The sequence below is a fragment of the Peromyscus leucopus genome, chromosome 1 (genome assembly GCF_004664715.2).
Source record: "Peromyscus leucopus breed LL Stock chromosome 1, UCI_PerLeu_2.1, whole genome shotgun sequence".
Classification (NCBI taxonomy): Eukaryota; Metazoa; Chordata; class Mammalia; order Rodentia; family Cricetidae; genus Peromyscus; species Peromyscus leucopus.
The window spans coordinates 183065758-183085937 of record NC_051063.1 but is presented as its reverse complement, the minus strand read 5'-3'; the positions used below and the strand labels follow the sequence as shown (position 1 = coordinate 183085937).

The 20180-nt window shown below is 46.1% G+C and overlaps 1 protein-coding gene across 1 annotated transcript; it reads right to left on the bottom strand.

Moving 5' to 3' along the window:
* Positions 1 to 1767: 1767 nt before the first annotated feature.
* Positions 1768 to 15753, bottom strand: LOC114685067 (paternally-expressed gene 3 protein-like). Its single transcript, XM_028859662.2, is given in 8 exon segments — positions 1768 to 8446; positions 8449 to 9084; positions 9212 to 9304; positions 10072 to 10174; positions 13359 to 13462; positions 14373 to 14456; positions 15066 to 15155; positions 15677 to 15753. Coding segments are annotated over 8 exon segments (4596 nt in total). The 5' UTR covers positions 15693 to 15753; the 3' UTR covers positions 1768 to 4976.
* Positions 15754 to 20180: the final 4427 nt, after the last annotated feature.

Here is a 20180-nt window from a genome sequence, read left to right as displayed (position 1 = left end):
TTTTAATCCAGAGGAAGTGAAGTGCATTGGCCATCACCTTTGAGTTATGGAATCAGAGATGCAGGAGCCATGGATTGTGTATGGTCTTCCCATCATGGTCACCTATAGGGCTCCAGTTAGCTAATGGACTTTAAATCTCTGGTCATTATGAAGCTGCAAGCATGCTTAATGATGAACTCTCAGAGGAGTTGGGGGATACCTCAGTTGGAATAGTACTTTCCATTCAAATATAAGGACCTGGGTTTAATCCCCAGAGCTCATATAAAAAGCCACGTGTGGTGACACACACTTGTAATCCCGGAACTTTGCTATTGTTGGTCAGTGGGGTGGGGGAGGAACCCTGGAGACCACTGGCCAGCCAGCCTGGCTTTATTAGGGAGCCTCACAAGATGGGTACCCAAGGAATGGCACCCCCAAGGTTAAACTCTGGCCTCCATGTACCACACACACACACACACCCTCTCCAATGATAGCTAGAATAACCAGCTAAACTGTTATGTTCCTTTTGGTGAACCTGGGCTAAAGTATAATGAACTGAAATAAACACTTTTTAATCTTCTGCAAAAGTTAGGAATAAATGCCTCATTGAGGCACTAAACCCTAATATTACTATTCTTACATCAAGGATTCATGAACCTTTGTTTTTAGAACCTCATATTTCCAATTAAAAATACTCCATCAACTAATCAAAATATATTTACAATTATAATAAAATCTAAAACCACTACTGGGTGATTATGATTTACTGTGATCAAAATATGATTTAGTCTTCGGGGTGCAGTTAAACACATGGGCCCAAGTAGAATCCATAGATTCCCTGAGAAGTCATTATTGAAATATACAATCTTTAAAAAAAAAAAAAAAAAGACAAAGCACTTGTAACAAAAGCATTAAAACCTGAGTTTATATTTCCAGAACGTATATAGAGCCTGTATCTGTGACCTCAGCACTTTTACAGCAATCTTGGAGGCTGGGACAGTATCCCCAGAAGCTCACAAGCCATCTGCTCTGGGATACATTGTGAGGGACAAAAAGAGATCTTTTCTCAAATAATGGGAAGGTGGGGATTGACCCCAGAGGCTGTCGTGTGACTTTCACACCCACCCTGGGGCATGAGTGTATGTGCCTATCCTCTCTCACAAATATCCATTCGCGCATGTACATACACACAGCTGTTGTCGAAAAGCCAGATTTGTAAGCCAAACTTTGTAAGGCTAAGGGGCCACTAACGTTTTGAATTTTTAACTTTATCAACAGAAACAAGTCCCCACAAAGTTACCAACCCCCAAACACATAAACTGGAAAAAGAAGAGACTGAGAATGATCTTATTTTTAACTTTATTTTTATTGTTGACACTATTACAAGGTAGAACAACTACAACCATATTAACAAACCAAAAGCCTGTGCACAGAAACAAGAAAAGAAAATATATTGAGATGTTAAACACAGTCTTTGGGCGATGAGAATATGGGTGAGTGTCTCTTCTACATTTCCACATCTTTGAGGCTACTAGGATGGACACATACTGCATATATAATAGAAATATAAGCAATAAGGGCAGCCTACTAGAACACTATGATAAAGACCCCTCCAAGAAACTGAGAAAACGCACTTCACTGTAATCCCACACAGCTACCCCGCTATTCCACACTTCTCCACACTTCTTCCATCTGATGACACTACATACTTATCGAGGATGTCCTAATAATCACATACGTGGTGCGCAGATCCAGATGTTACTAGGAACTTGTTGGAAATATAATTGCTTTTTCTACTTCACAACAGTTTCCCAGTTTTCTTTGAGTATGTCTTATATTTGTGATACAGAATACATACATAAAGATTTTTTTTTTTTTTTTTACCCAAACACCAAAGATTATTCAAGAAATTTGGAACAAAATATTTAACCATGACCCCCCCACCCCCAACACTATTTTTGTTTCCCACGTTTTTGTTTTAGACATTATGCAAATCTATTTAACACTGTTTTAATCACAAGTTTGTGCGATGACACAAGATGGAGAACACAGATGAAGATCTTAACAGTTGTTGGATATGGGGAATATGGGCAGATTTTTCTTTTCAATTTTCAACTGTATTTTCCAATTTTTCACTGGGTACATAGTATGCTTATAATGGTGACACTGCATACTAAGCCTTATTATCAGGATACTGTTACAAGGAGCATAGGGAAAACTTCAGATCAAAGTATTTTACTGTAATTACACAGGAATACTAGAACAACTATCTTGAATACACGTTTTGACACAGTTATAATATATAAACCTGTGCACAGCAACAAGAAAACAAGATATTAAAGAGTATATCTATCTTTGGATGGTGGGGACATGGATTATCTTTCCTCCACTTTTCTGCTATTTTCCAACTGTTTCATAATGAGTTCCAATTATGTTCACGATGGAAATGTGATCCTTAACTTTTGAGTAACACTACCATAAAGAACATTCTAGAAATTTAAGAAAATAATGCTCGACTATAAGCCTACAACAACACAATAGCTTTTGACTATAAGCGTACATTTTTTAAACAGTTATAATTGTAGTATAAATATAATTTTGTGTCCTGCTTTCTCCACTCCATATTCTGTGAATGTCTACTACACAACTCTCCATGATGATTGCTTCTAAACAACTGCATAAGAATCCAGGGCACTTTGACTTAATTATTCTTCTACAGTCTGGCATTTCAGTTATTCCTAATCTTCTACTCACTCAGTTACGGTTAGAATGGACACTCAGACTTCTTGGCAAGTTGCTTTCTAAAAGGGGTCTAGTGGGGGGGTAACACTGTCAACGATAACGAACCCCCAAATTTACCCCGATGACGTCAACACTGACTTCTCTTTCAAGGGTGCTTCCCCCAACGCGTCATTACCCCTCCATTTCCCTGGATGTCAGTTCCAACCTTGGGTCTCGCTATGCAGCTGGCCTTCACCTGTGCCATGCCATCATAAAAGCCTTTCTTCCAACTACCCAGGACACTTCATTCCATTTGTTCTTACCACCCTGACCTTCCAGTCCCTGCTGATGGTGTTTTCTTCGGCCTGTCTCACTCCCTTCCTAGATCTGCTGTTATCTTGGGACTCCCTTCTTTGGCTCACTCAGGTCTAGTTCTTGCTCTTTACTCATCAACCTCCGAAGACAAGACTTGGGCATTCCTTGAGTCTTTGACACACTCCCTGTGAGCCCCAGTTCTACAGATCTAGGAGCCTAAGAGTCAGACCCATTTCCTCAGCAGGTTATCTCACTTCACTTTCTCTGAAGATCTGTACACAGCTTTCGATCTTTCAGCTACAGATCCGCTTTTTTTTTTTTTTAAGTTTTTTAAAATTTTTAAATTTTTTTTTCCCCAGCCAACAGAAGGCCAAAAAATTGTCTTTTATATAGCCATTATGCGAGGGGAGGGGAAGTAAAGGAGCGCAGGCAGTCCATGTATAGGACGCAGGAAATCTCAAGCTGGGAAGTCATTTTGTGTTCAAGAGGACAACCAATGACATCAAGACAGACATGACACTCTATGGAAAGCTCAGAAATACTTAGGAGGGCTCAATGAGAAAGAACAATGGGAACAAAAAAAAATTAAGGCTGCTGGGGAACCTGAGTCCATGTTAAGCTAGGATTAACTATAAAGAAAGCTTTGTGTGTGTGTGTTTTTGCTTTTTTAAAATGCAAGTTTGACTTGGGGTTGATGGACACATAAAGAACAGGGGGATTAAGTTTGGAGATACAAAGGTCTAAGGATACTAGCTCCTGGGCGCCCAGGGAGCACACTGACTTGTGGCAAGCACACACAACACCACACAGGTGACTCAAGCGACGCTGCCACTTGTCACTTAAGGCAGGAAGCACACAGCGGAGTTAATGAAAGGTTGCCAGTCCGCTTCCTTATTTACAACGTAAGAGCCTCTCCTGTGGTTCTCAACCTTCATTAGGCACTGCTGTGATCTAGCGACGGTTGTCACCCACTCTTTAAAGGCAAAGACACGAAGATTTACAGGGCAAAGCTTCAGGTCTCAGGAATTCACAATCAAACACACGATGAACGGGTTAGAAAACAAAAACCCAAACCTTAAAGAACACCTGAAATGTAACATATTTTTTTGTTTTTGTTTTTGTTTTTGCATGAAAACCACGGTAAGGTCTATAAAATGTGGTGATGGGTCGGGTCACAGAGACAAATCCACATATTGTAAAGGGTTACACAGTCAGTCTCAAGGGGGGTTGGGTGCACACCAAATGGCTGTGGAAGTTAAATGTCTTTTTTTTCCACACAGCCAGGATTCAAAGACACATGATCTTTCACACTCACACCTTCACAGGACTATCTAAGAGGTAGGGGACAAAATAGTCCATTACTGGGAAGGATACTAATGGGGTTCAAATGATGCACAGTAAAGCTTCCGCAGGATGGACAACACTTACAAATATATGCTAAATTGTTGCTCTCTTCCTCCTCAGGAAAAAAAAAAATCAGAGCCCCAGGCTAGGTAGCTCTGTATATAGTAAACTGTAAATTCTATATATAGCACACTAAATCCAAATATATGTATCAATGATTCGCTGTGATTTGCTCATTTATATACACGGCATGAATCATGTATGGGGTATGAAAGGGATGCCATTTACAGTCGATTGGGGCAACCTCTGTGGTCTTGAATATGCACTGGGTTTTCCCTCAATCTAGTTAGTTACTGAGATGAAAAATGAGATGTGTGCTCTATCTTTCCTGAATGTACACTGATGTCCCATAGGGAAGAGCTAAGACTGAAAGAAGTCTCTGCTCTCAATCTCTACTTTTCAGTCTGAGTTCTCCGATGAGATGATGAGATGAGAAGTCCGGTATGAGAATAAGCAAGATGAATTTCTATTAACATTTTGGGTTGGTTTAGGCTCTCGCTGTGAGTGTTTTAAGGGTCTGGTTCTGGGAGGAAGGTTTGGTTTTCTTCTGTGTTTCCTCAGCCAGTGTGAGAATTCTGGTGTCTGGCGAGGGAGAGGCGGTCTTGGAAGAGCTGCCCGCACACGTCGCACTTGAAATACTTGTCATCATCTGCCTGCTCGGCCCCGCTGGCGCTGGTGCTGGCGCGTTCAGGGTAGCCGGGGGACTCTCCGAGAGCGTTGGCGGGCTCGAAGATGATCACGCTGGCGTGGCTTTTCAGGTGCTCGCCGAAGGCCGCGCTGGAGGCGAAGGTTTCTGTGCACTCGTGGCAGTTGTAGTACGGTTCTTCGACCTCAATCTCTTCATCTTCGCCTTCCTCTTCGGGGTCTTCGATGTCTGCACCGTCAGGCTCGTCGGCGTCTCCCTCCGGCTCTTCGACATCTTCCTCTGGCTCGTCAGCCCTCTCTTCTGGGTCTTCGATGCCGGCTCCATCTGGCTCATCGGCATCGCCATTGGGCTGCTCCGCCTCTGCATTGGGCTGCTCCGCCTCTCCGTCGGGCTCGGCAGCTTCTCCATCTGGCCCTTCGGCCTCTCCATTGGGCTCTGCGGCCTCCAGCTCAGGCTCTGCAGCCTCCACTTCCGGCTCGGCGGCCTCCACTTCCGGCTCGGCCGCTTCTGCGTTTGACCCCTGGATCCTCAGGACTTCTTGTGGGATGAGGACATTGGCTTCGACCTCTTGGGCAGTGGCGGCTACTATGTCCGATCCCCCTTCTCGCTCGGGGTGGAACACCATGCGCTCGGTGATGACCGTGTCGTCGAGGAAGGGCTGCCCGCAATCTTTGCACTCGTACAGTGGGATGTGCTTCCTGAGGGGCTCGGTGAGAAAGGAGGCGTGGGTGTAGGAGGGCCCGTACTCATAGGGCTCGTCCTTATGGACTTTGGTGTGGTGGTCTCCGAGCTGTTTGGCAGTGAAGAAGCATTCCCCACAGATCGTGCACTCAAAAAGCTTCTCTTCGGTCTCGCTTCCCTGGTACTCGGTGAGGGCCAGGCCTTGGATGAAAATCTCCTCCGTCAACTCATTCTGCTCCAGCATTTCGTCATCTCTGTGCTGCCTCATGTGCTCGTTGAGGGCGGAGCTGTGAATGAAGCCTTGCCCGCACTGACGGCATCGAATGGCTGACCCAGTAACGGCGGCGGGGTTCCTCTCTGCAGCGCGATTCCTCCTTGGCCTCGTGACGGGCAGGAGAGCGATGAAACCATCATCGCAGGCCTTTACAGAATACAGCTGGTCTTCTTCATGGACTCTCTGATGCTCGAGAAGCAGTGAGCTGTGAGTAAAAGACTCCCCGCATTTTGGACATTCGTACAGCTTCTCTCCAGAGCATTTATTCTCAAATTCGCTGACGGGGTGGGCATGAACTTCGGAGGGTGCGTATTCGCGACTGTCAACCAGATCCTTTCTGCTGTGGACATCCTGATGGCTTGTGAGGTCTGTGAGGTCAGTAAAGCCCAGTCCGCAGTCCTGGCATTCATAGATCATGTCGCCGGCGTCATCTTTCTTGTGGTCATCAGAACCTGAGGCCTGAATGGTAGTGTCTTCTTTGTTCTGGCCGTGGGACTCTTCACCATGGGGCTCCTCACCATGGGGCTCCTCACTGCCCATCTCCTGATCAAGGAGTCCATTGTCATGGGGCTCATCACCATGGGGCTCCTGGCCATTGGGCTTATCACCGTGGGGCTCTTCGTTGCGCATCTCCTGATCAAGGGGCTCCTTGTCCTGGGGCTCATCACCATGGGGCTCCTGGCCATGGGGTTCTTGGCCATTGGGCTCTTTGTCATGAATTTTTTGACCATGAGTTTGTTTATCATGGGGCTCCTCGGCATATTTTTCTTGGGTATGGGTTTTCTGTACACTGAGGTTGTTGCTGGTAGCAGAGCGTTGTCCAAATTCTCTGAATTTGCGCACTTGCTCTTGAATGAAGCGTTCTTGGGCATAACTGGTCTGAGGGTCGCTAGGGGCCAGGCTGCGGATGACAGATCGCTCGAAATGTCGGCTCCCAGAGGGTCTTTCTCTGTCGTGAATCTTCTGGTGCTCGATGAGGTCAGACCCATGAGCAAAGGCCTCCCCACATTCCTGACACTCAAAGAACTTCGCTCTACGGCGGAATGCTTGCAGGTCACCAAAAGGCAGGGAGTGGATTACAGAGGCCTCACTGCTCCTGGTCTCAATGTACTTCTTTTTGGCACGAGCCTTCTGGTGTTCGCGAACACTTGAGCTGGGCACTGAAAATGTGACATCTTGATTAGATTCACGGGGCTCTCCAGAAAGGCTTGGAGGCTCAGCGCGGGGTACACCCGGGGGGATGGAATCTGTGTGGTTGCTGCTGTTGCTTCCTTCATAAGTGTCTTCTCCGGTAGGAATCTTCCGACGCTTATTGCTCAGCTCTGGGATGTAAATGGAGGACTCGCCCTCCTCATCGTAGCATCCAAGCAGGTCATTTGCCCTATGACGTTTCAGAGGTCGGGGAGCAGGCAAGCTGTGGAAGATGGATCTCTTGAATTCCTTTCCTTCAAAGATGCTCCCTCTGGAGAGGATTCTGGGGAGAATGCCTCCCGTGGTCTGGGTGCTAGACTCCGTCACTGATCTTGGTTTAGGGAACCCGAATGCGCCGCGACTCTTCAGAGGTAGTGCAGGACCCAAGCTGTGAATGACAGGCCTCTCGTAGGGTCTCCCCTGGGAGCCGTTTTCCATGGTAGGGGACTTCGGCTTGTCATTGGGGTTGACACTGATGGTGAATGGCTTGTCATCTTCGTTTGTAGGTGGTCTTGTTATAGTATGACTCTTCTGAGATTCGGCAAAGGGCTTCTCATAGCCCCTGCCCTCAAAGAAATTCTTTCGAGAACGATTTTTCTGGTGGTCACCGGGGTCTGAGCTTTCCATCAGTGCATCTCTGGCATTGTTAAAGTCGAACAGCTTCTCCCTGTAAGTTTTCTGGCGCCTTCTGAGGGACTGACTTGGGACAAAGGTCTCCTGGCACATCCTGCTCTTATTTTCGAAGGGGTTTCCTCGAGTGTGGATTTTCTGATGCTCCCTCAGGGACGAGAGGTGAAGGAAGCTCTCCCCACACACCTTGCATTCATAGATCTTGTCTCTCCTGTACATCTTCCGAAACTCATTGAAGTTTGGACAGGTCAGAAAGGGTTCCCCGCGTTCGCGTTCGCGCAGCTCCCGTGCACGCGCACGCATGCGCTGGCGTTCGCGCTCACGCTCATTCTCTCTGTCGTCTGAGTTGCCTCTGCCATGGGTTTTCTGGTGCTCAATCAGGGCCGAGCTGTGCAGAAAGGTCTCCTTGCACACCTTGCACTCGTAGAACTTGTCTTTGCCATATATCTTCTGCAGCTCGCTGAAGGTCGGGCTAGGCATGATGGTGTCCTCGTTCTCCTGGTCATTGCATTCGGCAAGGTACTCCCTAGCATGGATTTGGCGATGCTCTGCCAGGGCTGCGCTCCTACCGAAGGTTTCTCCACACTCCTTACACTCAAAGCGTCTCCCCCGCCCTGACCTTTCTGTACCTCATTGACAGCCACACTGTGGATAAAGGACTCTCCATACTCATAGAGATTCTCCCTAGTGTGCATGATCTGGTGCTCGACAAACTCAGAGATGACACTGAACGACCTCCCGCACTCATCACACACATACGGATCTGCCGGAAAATCGATCGGCTGAGACTCAGGGACGGGAGGGCAGCTCAGGTTACCCATGCTCATAGCCTGCCTCATCTCACTGCCACACTCAAAAGGCTTCTTCCTCACACAGCTCTTATGCTCGTGACCCCTCTCATCAGAATCAAAGTGATAACGCCGCTTCCTTTCCAGCACTCGGTTTCTGGAAATCAGGTCTGCATTGAACCGGAAGCCACCCCTGTACGCGCTCCCCTCAAGACCCCTCTCCTGGATCACTGACTCTCTTCTGTTGGACGCACCGTCCTTCCAGTTGTCACTGGGCCTGGGGAACCTCGGAGGTGGAGGAGGAGGAGGAGGACGCTCGTGCAGCTCCCTCGCTCTTGCGGATTTGCGTGACACATCCTTGATGAATTTTTCCATTATCACTCCATGAGAAGATTCATCCTCACAGATTCCGCGTCGGTGGGCCGGCTTTTTGGCTTCAGGCATGGGTTTCAGACCTGCAAAGAAACCCCGACATGTAATTCTTCCCTTGTGCCTAAGCTCAGGACAGTGTGTGCGTTGCCTGTGGTGGTTGCGAATGTGAAATGTGGAAGTGTCTCCATGTGGGGATGGCCTGTCACTCACCTCGGCTGGTGCTTGGGTAGGCACTTCTCTTGGACCTCGAAGAGTGGCCTTGTGTCATGTGAGAGTGTCGGTCATCTTCGGCAAGCTGTACTCCTGTTACAAGAACAAAAGGGCAGCTCAAATTTATGTGGAAGACGCAGACTCGGCGTCATAAACGGATCTTTTCCCCCCAACCACCCACAGGAAAGACCAACTGTCTCATATTCAAATCTTTGAATGCCTTTCATTTTCTTTGTATTCATTTTCTAATCGGGTGCAATCCACATTTTGACTCCCTTAAGTGCATTCGTACCTAGAAAACTACACAAAGACTCCATAGGCGCATGAACTCGGTACCCTCATGTAGTCTCTGCCTTTGGATCACTTTTTTGAGAGCCTCCATTCTTAGAGAGTCTCATTAGGTAGGTAGCCAAGGCTCGCCTCAATGTGTGATGCTCAGCTTCGGCACACAGCCCTGTGATTTCAGGCTCGTGCTACGATGCTCCTCCCCTACATCTCCATGTCTCTAACTTCAACAAATCCCCCAGATTTATGGGTTGTCACAGCAACTGCCTACTGCCCATTTAGCTTAGGCTTCCTGAAGGAGTCCACATGGGGACCTGGGATCGGATAGAAAAAGTCTGTGACAAAAGCCATCTCCCTGCTCAGCCGCAGTCTGTACAATATATTCTTCAACCAAAGCTAGACGGATTTCTTTAATACTCAAAACTCATTTCTCCACAGATGGGCAAGGTCACCAAAGACTTCCTGTGATCCTCAAGGTCCAAATATACTAGGCATGGACTCAAATAACTTGAAACAAAGGTAAAAAAAGGCTCCAGTCACAGGATTGGAAGTGGCCGAAGGAAGGGCGTGCTTACCCAGTGAGAGCAGTTTTCTGTAGTTCTCCAGGTTGTCCTGAATTGGATTCTGAGGCTTCTTGTCCTCTTTGAGTTCCACAACATTCTGGTATGATTCAGCATCCTAAAACATCAAACATAGGCCTCTCAATGGAATCTGTCCCCATGGATGCTCAAAACGAGAATAATGTTGGCGACATGGGAGCTACGTATATGGAGTTATATAGGAAGTGCTCACGGTATTTGGGGTTCTGAGCGATCCCAGGCAAGTGTTACTAGGGGCCTACATCGTACCTACCTTGTGCTACACTCTGAGGCAGATCCCAAAGACGCATGACACATATTCCTTGCCCTCATGCAGCTTATAATTTGGTTGGAGAGAAAAGACTCATGAAACAATTAGAGAACAATAAACAGTAAATTGGGATACAGATAATAAATGCTACATGGGTTTATTGGAGGGACAGTTCAGGGTGGGCCTGAACAGTGAGCAAAGGTCTTGCAAAGGGCCTCCAGTGGGGCCTTGAAGTGGTAGGTGAAATTACAATATGTAAAAAGGGGGCTGTTGGGAAAGCCCATGCAGGCTAAATAATCAGCATGCATGGTGCACTCATGGGAACAGAAAGAAAATGTGCTCTAGCAGACATTGGTCAGACTGTGTGGTTTTAAGCTCCCTCCCTGTCTCTCTACTGCATAGCATGGCTACAGAGTAGAGTTTCCAGTGTGTGTGGTTTCCAAGTAACTTAATGCATCCGAAGCTCTCGGCTTAGAGCTGTCTTTTTAATCTTAATAAATATTTCTCTCAAAAAGAAATACAAAACTGCCTGTCATACTCAGGAGAGTCTTCTCTGCAGGATTCTAAAGGACCTTTGCTTGTCACCCGAAGGCAGTACTGGAGTTTCACTGCCTTGGTGAGCTGCAATGTCAGGGGTGATGGACTGAGGCCAGAAGGGGATCCTGGAGTATGGAGAGGGTGCTGTGGGAGTCTACAGGCTTTGGAGCTGGAGAGAACTGGCGGGTCAAAAGCAGACTGCACCATGTATGAGCTGTGCGACCTTAGATATGGAAATCTTTCAGAGCCTCGGGTTCTTCATAGTAAAATGGTGAGAACTTGCAATATTGCAACGTTGTGAGTGAAGATTCCACAATGTGGTTATTGTTTAAATATTAAGAGAAATTATGCAAAAAAATCAGTGTTCTGATGTTAAATTTATTATTGTTCTGTTACTAGAAAGAGGCTGGGACTTTAACAGAGACATGGGAAATACAGCAAAAAGAAAACAAAACAAGCATCAGACTTGAAGAAGCTTTATCTATGCAACTGCTCATGTCTAGTTATTAATCAGCAGAGAACCACAAAAATTAGGGCAAAGAAATGAAGTAGAGCTTCAGAAATGGAAGTCTTTCTAGGTTAGGGCTGAAAATGAGGACCAAAACCACACTACAAAGAAAATTTCAGGAAGCACTACAAACTTCACAGAACTACCACCCCAGAAAGCTGAAGAAAGTCTTTTTTGGGGTCTCTCTCCTCTTTCCATATGGTCAGTTCCTTGGAGGTAAGTGCTCTGTGCTACCCAGGTTTGGTGGGGGCATTGGAATTCACTTACAATGAAAGACAGGGCAAGCGGGTAACAGATGTACCTGTGATGACACAGGAAACCAGAGCCCACAATAGGGAGGCTGCCAGAGGCAAAGGAAGGAGCCAAGAGTTTGGGAGTGTGGAAGACAAAAGGGTCACCATCCCTGGGACACCCAGAGCCCAAGGGCGATGGCAGATGTATTATTTTTAATATCTACTTATCTGTCTAATTTGCATAGATCAAAGTCTGAACTATACTGCTTCAATAAAACAAAATGGTGCTTTTGTACAAAGACAGGTTAATTTAAGTAGCCTTGAAGTAGTTGCTGGCTTTTTGTTTGCCATCAACTATGGTACCTCAATGTTCATGAGCTGCAAACAAGTCTGAGTGCAAGAGGTAGCCTGAGGGCAATGCTAACATGGCACAGTTGGGGTTTTCACAACATGAGCTATACATATGAGCTATTAAGGGATCCACATGCGATTAAAAAGGTAGGAAGAGAACTTCCTGTTTTGCACATCCTCAAAACGTGATCTGCCCCATCTAGCCCCTGTGTCTACTCTGAGTCACTGGGGATCTGCGGCATCCAGACTTGTGCGTTCTGCAGACATGGCCCTTGGTTAGCAACTCTTCGCACACGGAAAGGAATATAAGCAGCGAAACTAGACGAAGCTCAGCTATCAGACACCAGCAGTGCAGCCCTTCTTTGGTTGCCAGATGCCTGGCTTTCACTTACTTCTGATCACAAAGCCTTTGCTTGTACTGTCCCTAAAGGCTGGGAGAGCTGGCCTCCAGCCTGGTCCATGCCTCCCAGCCCCTCAGAGGTCAGGTGTTGCTGCCCTGAAGGCATTTTCCTTTGATCCAAGTCCAGACTCATGCTGTCATTTTGGTGAAACATTCACACGGGCAACAGCATCTCAGAGCAGGGTCCTGTCTGCCTTGGCCATGACCATGTATCCAGGGCTTAGATGCTTAATTGCAAAGGAGATGACGGCCCTGGCTCCTCCCTCTCTTCGGAGGCCTAATTGATGCCAAGGGTCTCCTCCTCCTCCTCTTCCTGTGTCAAGAGCCAGCTCAAGGCCCATGTCCTCTCCCCCTTTGCCAACCGCCCTACCACTGACTGCCCCTGAACCAATGACTGCTGTGACTGCTAACACAACGTGTCTACCACGTGCCAGACGATATACTAGGAACTCACGGCACACATGGGTGTGTGACTCACTGACTCCTCACAATGGAGCTGGGAGACAATCCCTACATCCATTTTCACTGATGAGGAAACTGAGGTTCAGCTTAGTCGAGTAGCCCAATCTCACACAGCAGTAGGTGGCAGAGCCAGGTTTGGGGCCCCATTCTCGTCAGCTCCAGAGCCTGTGTTCTCCCTGCCCAGTCCAATTTCTAGACGCACAACTTTGAATGCCCCTGACTTCCTGGGGCCCAGGAAGATGTTTGGAGTCCTGCTGCTGCTTAACCTGTCACGTGACACACACACTGAGGAGGCAAGCACTCCTCTGGTTGTGCAGATCAATTAAAAGACAGGCAGCAGTGACCCTGGCCACTGGTCACCTGTTGGGATGGTCCCTGCCTCCTCTTTAGAGTGACTGAGGGCTCTCAGCCACGAGCGGGCATCTAGGGGCAGATGAAGACATCGTCAGGGAAAAGGTGGGCATCTTTGGTGTGAAATGAAGATAGGTTTTTTTTCTGGAAAGAAAGGAAACCTGAGCATACCTGGGATCGAGACTCATAATCCATGGAACGTCTGTCATCATCTCTTTCCAGTCCAAAATGTGGTCTTGACATCACAGGGAGGGAAAGATCCCGATGAGGCAGCCCTAGAAGGAAGAGAGGCATCAGAGGGGTGTAAGACCTGTTCCAACAGAGCAGGGTTCAGGCATCCCTGCCAACCTCAGAACCCACCTGGGATATGAGTGTGTGCAAAAAAAATGTGTATGTTTTCTCTGCTTTCTGTGTAAGGGCCTTGCAACATCCCAGCACCCCTGCCGCCTCCTTCCTTCCTATCTTAGAGTCAGACTCACGCCACAGTTGTGTAGGTCCGGGCATGGTGTCTGCATTCTTGCTCTCAGTCACTGACTCTCTTGGGTTCCCTCATCCGAGAGCAGAGATAAAGCCTAGAGGGTCATCGAAGGTACCCCCCAAACTATTGGTAAGTGTGGTGGACTTGCAGATCTCTTCCTGATTACAATTTTAGGATGCACTGCTGCTAAAATGCAGCATCTTTCAAGTCCAGGAGAAGCAAGAGATAGTTTCTGGTGGCAGGAATACCAAGAATACATCGACATGGTGTTTAGTCATGGCATGCTAATTTGGCGGGGCGGGGCACTTGATGCAGTGTCTCCCCACCCTTGCCTGAAACCGTAACAGGCATGGTTTCCTTACAACATTGCTGTACTGAAAATGTGTTCACTTTTCATGATCATGTCTGTCTGTAGTACTTTATATTTTTTTCTTTTTTGTAGCAATACAGGTTTTCATTTTATATAGAAACATCTAGTTGTTTTTTTTTTTAAATATATCTGCTTAGGAAAAATGCTGAGTGAACAACAGCATAGGCTGACATAGGTACGCAGCATGAAACGGCTCTGGTGAGAGGAAGTGCAGGAAGTAGAGCTTGGGACTAGACATTTTAGTGACAGGAATACAACCCAAGTTGAGTGCTAGGGCCCTCTGAGGCCCCTGTGCCCACAGCCTCTGTCCTGAGCCTCTGGCCAGCAGACGACTTACTGCTTCTGGGATTCCTGATGTATGGCCAGCGGTCTCGAGGCTCCACTTCTCTGCTTCTGCCCCTGCGCTCCTGGTCTCGGTCACCTAGGCAGGTCAGGTATTTGAGTGGTCAGAAGTGCTTTGACATTTTTGTGTTTCCTTCATGTGTACACACATGCCTCCTTCGAGGAGATGGCTCCAACGTGGAAGGTTCCAGACTCATAGGCTCAGTAGCTCTCCTACACACTTTTCTCAAGTGGGGCTTGCTTCACAGCAAGGACTGGAGTTAAGTCTGCAAGCTAGCTCCACTTCAGACCTCCCAACTGTTCTCTCAGTTTCTAAGTGGTCAAGTCCAAATCCAGGAAACGGACCATAGACCTTCTTCTATGTCTAGCACAGGCTAGCTGACTTTAAATTATACAACATTCCACTGGAAAGAACCTGAGAAAGTGGAACACGTGTCTACCCTAGGAGCAATTCTGCTAGCACAGCCTTAAGTAGATGCTAAATAGTATCAATATTTCATTGTTTTAAGATCCCTGCATGTCATTCTGTTGTAGGTGTCTGTTTCAATATAAAAATGCCTCAATGAAACTGCTCTCCTCAGCTCTCTGAGTGATGCTCAACACTCTGGCATCCTCTGTGGCCTTCACAGAGGCCTTGACACCTCTGTGCCCCTTTATAATGGGGCCCCTGGTGGGGTGGGGTACTCACTGCTCAAAGAATGGGATGATCGAGGTGGTGGGGTTTCCCTCCCACAACGGCTCATGTCGTCGTCACTGGTCATGTCACTGTTGGTGTCGTCTGAGAAGACACCAGACAGTGACTTAATGCTTTTGCACAGCTGGCCTGTGTTCCCGCATACAGCCACCCCCTCCCCAGCAGTTCCAGTGGTCAGAGCTTTCGTCTTCACCTCAACCCCCGACTTTAGTGGCATCTCTCTACTCCTGCTACTGAATACTGGGTAGGGAACATGGCTGCAACCATCTCTACTTCACTCCCACACAAAAGCAGCCAACAGGCTACTTCCTAGGGTAGCACACCATGACAGTAATGGAAGGTTCTCTACCTAATGGACTTCCTCCCTTAGGGTGGTCTACGTTTCTTCTGCTGGCTCAGTGGTAGTTCTTAGCTGGGGACAGTTGGTTTTCCAGGAATCATTTGGCCACATATGGAGACATTAAGTGGCCAAATCTAGTGGGTGGCCCTATTTCCTTGCCCCTCGAGAGAGAATGACTGGACCAGAACAGTCATCGGTAGTGCCCAGACCTAGGCCTAGGGAATGCTGTCCAAGCCAGCTACCTTTGACCTCTGCAGTGTCTCACCTTCCTGGTGGTACATCTTGTAATTCTCCGGTGGAGTGGTGACTTTTTCACAGTCTGTCTTGCTCACACCCAAGGCTTGAGCTTTTCAGGGATGGCCGGCTGATCTCCTCTTGCTGTGAGGGTCTGCCTGTAACCAATCGAGGCAGAATTTTCAGAGCCTAAGCAGCGTTTTCTGAGGCCCAACAGATTCCACATACAGTAAGTTCCAAAACCTCTGCCGAAAAACTTCAGACCAGCTGGGGCTTCTCCTGGGATGGCATCTAGCTCTTTAGTCATGTTACTCTCTAGCTCACACAGAATGTCTCGGGTTTGGTGGTAGGCAAGTGATTTGGAGTCAGTATTTCTCAAAGGTCTTATTTGGAGGAACCAAACACACAAATCAACAGAAAGCCTGTGGTAGCACGCATGGACCTGGACACTGGAAGGAGCTATGTGCGTGTAGCAGAAGTCAAAGGCTGGGCACCAGCATGCGCTGCCCAGGGCACAGGAATAAGAATTGCCCCAGAACTACATCTGAAGAGCTCTCAGGCTGCGTGACAGTGGGCAGTTCATCTGATACCTTGGACTCTGTCATCTGTGAAATGGGAGCAGCACCTACATTCCTTTATACCTTATCTTGAAAAAGCTAAGATTCCTAAGAAGTGTAACTTGCCAATGCACAGCATGGGGAATGTTCTCAAGGCCCCCAGCCAGGACTAAGATTGGATGTCAGTGTTCCTCTTTAGCCAAAGTGTTAAAGGGAGAACACCAGAAATGGACCTGACCCTGCCACTTCTGCAGAGGAATGGACGACCATACAGAGATGTTAATGGTGCTCAACGATGAGCACTGTGGTGACAAATGATTACGTTTTCTCTTTGTTAGTTAGGCCTCGGAGACTACCACATCCCCCATCGACTGTGTGTGCTGTCCCCACTTCAAGGCAGGGAACCCACTCTCCCATTTGTACCAGTACATTTCAGGTGCCAAGCAGGTACTAGTTGCTGGTAGCTCCCAACTACACAGTGAGGGACTGTTCCATTATTTCTATCAGCTCACCTAAGGGAGGCCAAGCCTCTTCCTTCCCTGTTACACAACCTTCTAAGGGGTGTCAGTCCCCAAACTTGGTTGGTCCTTTTGGGGCTGAGGTTAGCATCATTTCCTCAGGTACCGTCTAAGACGTGTCCACGTATGTACGCTTAGTCTCTCTGTTGCCCAGTTGCCAATTGTCTTTTCTTTTGAAATAGAGTCTTTCACTGGCCTGGAACCCACCACATAGACTGGTACACCCATCTTCACCTTACCGATACTAGGATTACAAATATCAACACCACAGATTCTTTTTTCTGTGTGAGATAAGGTCTGGAACTCAGTAGGTGGATCAGTTAACCTTGAAGTCATAGAGATAGGCTTGCCCTCCCAAGTGTCGAAACTAAAGGGATGTGTCACCATGCCCAGCTTCACATCTCAAGTAAAACAATTTTTTTTTTTTTTTTTTTTTTTTTTTTTTTTTTGGAGACAGGGGGTTCCTCTGTGTACCAGCCTTGGCTGTCTAGGAACTAGTGCTGTAGACCAGGCTGGCCTTGAACTCACAGAGATCCGCCCGCCTGTGCCTCCTGAGTGGAGGGGATTAAAGGCGTGCGTCACGACGCCCTCCCTGAATTTAATTTTTGATATGGGTTCTGGGGATCCTCTCGGTCTTCATGCTTACAAAGCAAGCACTTTCCTGATGGAGCCATCTCTCCAGCCCAAAACAAACAATATTTTAAAAAGAGAGGGGGGGGGGGAGAAGAAAACAATCAAACCCACACCAGACACCAGATGTACCCTTTCCTATGATAATACAAAAAAACTCATTTGTGAATTTAAAAAAAAGGGAGGGGAGGGGCTTAGAAACAAAAAAAAAAAATCAAAAGTTGGACACTATTCCTGTTTGTGTGCTTGCAAGAGAATGAGGACACTTGTGTGCTGCTTGCAGAATTTCATATTTCATCAGAATGAGAAGTGTGTATATTCACTCCTATCAGCCCCACTGCTATGAATGACCCCTGAGATAGTCAAGAAATATGGCCATCGTTCAGTGTTGGAAATAGACAAGACGTAGCCTAGTCACCGGTCAATTATTATGTAGCCTTTCAAAGAATTAGGCAAGTCTAAGTAAATGGGTGCAAAATGGTCTCTAATATACTGATGTGTCAAAGCATAAGATGAAACACTAAGACCGAGGAGGAAGTCTAGCCCAGAATATCTCAGAGAGCCCACCAATACAAAGGTCTGACTTTGTGGTCCCATGAGTAATTGGAGGTGGGAGGATAAGATAAAGATTCATTATATGCATGTATGAAATTTTCAAAGAATAAATAAAAGATATTCTTCTTTTAAAAGGTACTGGCTCAGAGATACACCTGAAGATGAATGGACACAACAGAATACTGAAGTATCCACATGTATACCCTCCTCCCATAGGACCCTGAGGAAAGGACTCCTTTGTCTTTTTCATTGTTGTGTTTTATAGCAAATCTGTCCTGCCCATACATGCAAAAATATTTAATAAGTCGAACCTAGCAAAATTTAAAAAATAAATTATCCATGTCCACAAAAGACTGTGCTACCAATCCAAGGATGGTGCTCTTCTGGGGTAAACTTTATAAAGAATTAAAGGGGAGAGAGGGAGCCCAGAAGCACCATTCCACATTTCAAGGAGCTTTCATACAATAAAGATCTCCCTCAAATAAATGCAAGGAGACAGATTAGTAGACATTGAAGGCGTTCCTCCAGAAGTGCGGAAGGCTTTCCCTCTACCACAAATACCAGTCCACCTTACTTTGGAGGCCCTGACTAATGCAACTAAAGGAAGAGAAAGGTGGAAATCCTGGATTATTTTGATTATTATTGAATATACAAAAATATAATTATTTTGTATAATGCTGTATATTACATCGTATTATCTTGAACTGAAAAAATGGTAAATTTAGCAATAGAAAATCCCATTATTAGCAAAATAAATAAATTCCCATAAGTATGCTTGCAAAGTACCTACAAGTCTGGGTAAATTTTTAAAAATGTATAGAAAGACACAAAATTTATATCCTAAATAAAGACATGCATAAAACACACACTCTTACACTCACACATATTTATTCTCTCTGTATGGGTGTCTCTCACATACACTCACACATTCTCCGTGTATCTATCTCTCTCTGTCTCTATGTGTGTGTCTCTGTCTCTCTCTCACACACACTCACACATTCTGTGTATCTATCTGTCTCTGTGTCTGTCTCTGTCTGTCTGTCTGTCTCTCTCTCACATACACACACACTAGCCTTTCTTGTGAGGAGCTTTGACAAAGTCACAAACAACTTCTAGAGAATAAATGTATAGAGATGATGAGCACTCTACAAAAGCAGGTGTAGGAAAGGTGGGAGACTGTCTGTAACATGACCCTGATGTATGAAGACATGTTCTGTCCAGCACAAGGAATATAAGGAAGTCCAGATATGCACTTGTGTGGAAGTACATACACATATGGGGACTTAATTGACTGATATTGAAGGATTTTTAAATCAGGAAAAAATAGTTGGGTTATTTACATGTAAATTATTCTTAGGAGTAAATGAAAAGTCAATTTCAACAAAAGAGACAAGAACCATCACTTTATAGTGTTGGATCTGTTATTCAAGCATTTATTTCCAAGATTAGATAGTCTTTGACCTTAGCAAGAGCCAGTGCTGAATCAAATCTCCCTAAAAAATGATGTATTTCAATTATACCTCTTTGGAAGGCCACTAAAGCCTGGTGACAAACATATTGTGATCTAACTAAAATAAGTCAATGTACCCAGAAGAGAACATGCCTCCTGAGTTTATTAATAACTGAAAGTGAGAACAAAGCCTTTTAATGTGTTGTAACCTAATCAGCGATTCACATTCTTGATGAATGCCATGGCTTTATTTCTTTACTATAAATGTAAAACACAGCAATACGTTCATGTACTCTAAAATAGTCAGTGGAGGAACTGTAAGCCACACCCACTGATCAAATTTAGTATTATTACTAACACATTTTAGTTTTAAAATTTTATTATTACATGTGTATGTGTGTACCGGTATGAGTGTGTGCATATATGTTCATACATGTGCATACCGAGGCCAGAGGTGGGCTTTGTGTTTCTTCTTCTATTACTCTCCACTTTATTGCTTGAGACAGTCTTTTGTTGAATCTGGCCCTTTTTGTTTGGGCAAGACTCTCTGGCCACTGAGCCCTATGGACTCCCCTTCCCAGGCCCTCATTGCTCTGGTTATATGTATAGGCTACCACACCCAGCTTTTACATGGGCACTGGGGATCTGAACCCACATCCTCTGGCTTGCACAGCCAGTACAATACCCCTGAGCCACTCTGCAACCCCTACTAAAGACTTTTAAGTGTTGCTCTTACTGAAAAATACCGATTTGTGTGTAATAAAAAAGGATGCTGCTGCCTAAGGAAACACAATCATAGACGAGGAGCTTGAGTTTGAAATGGCT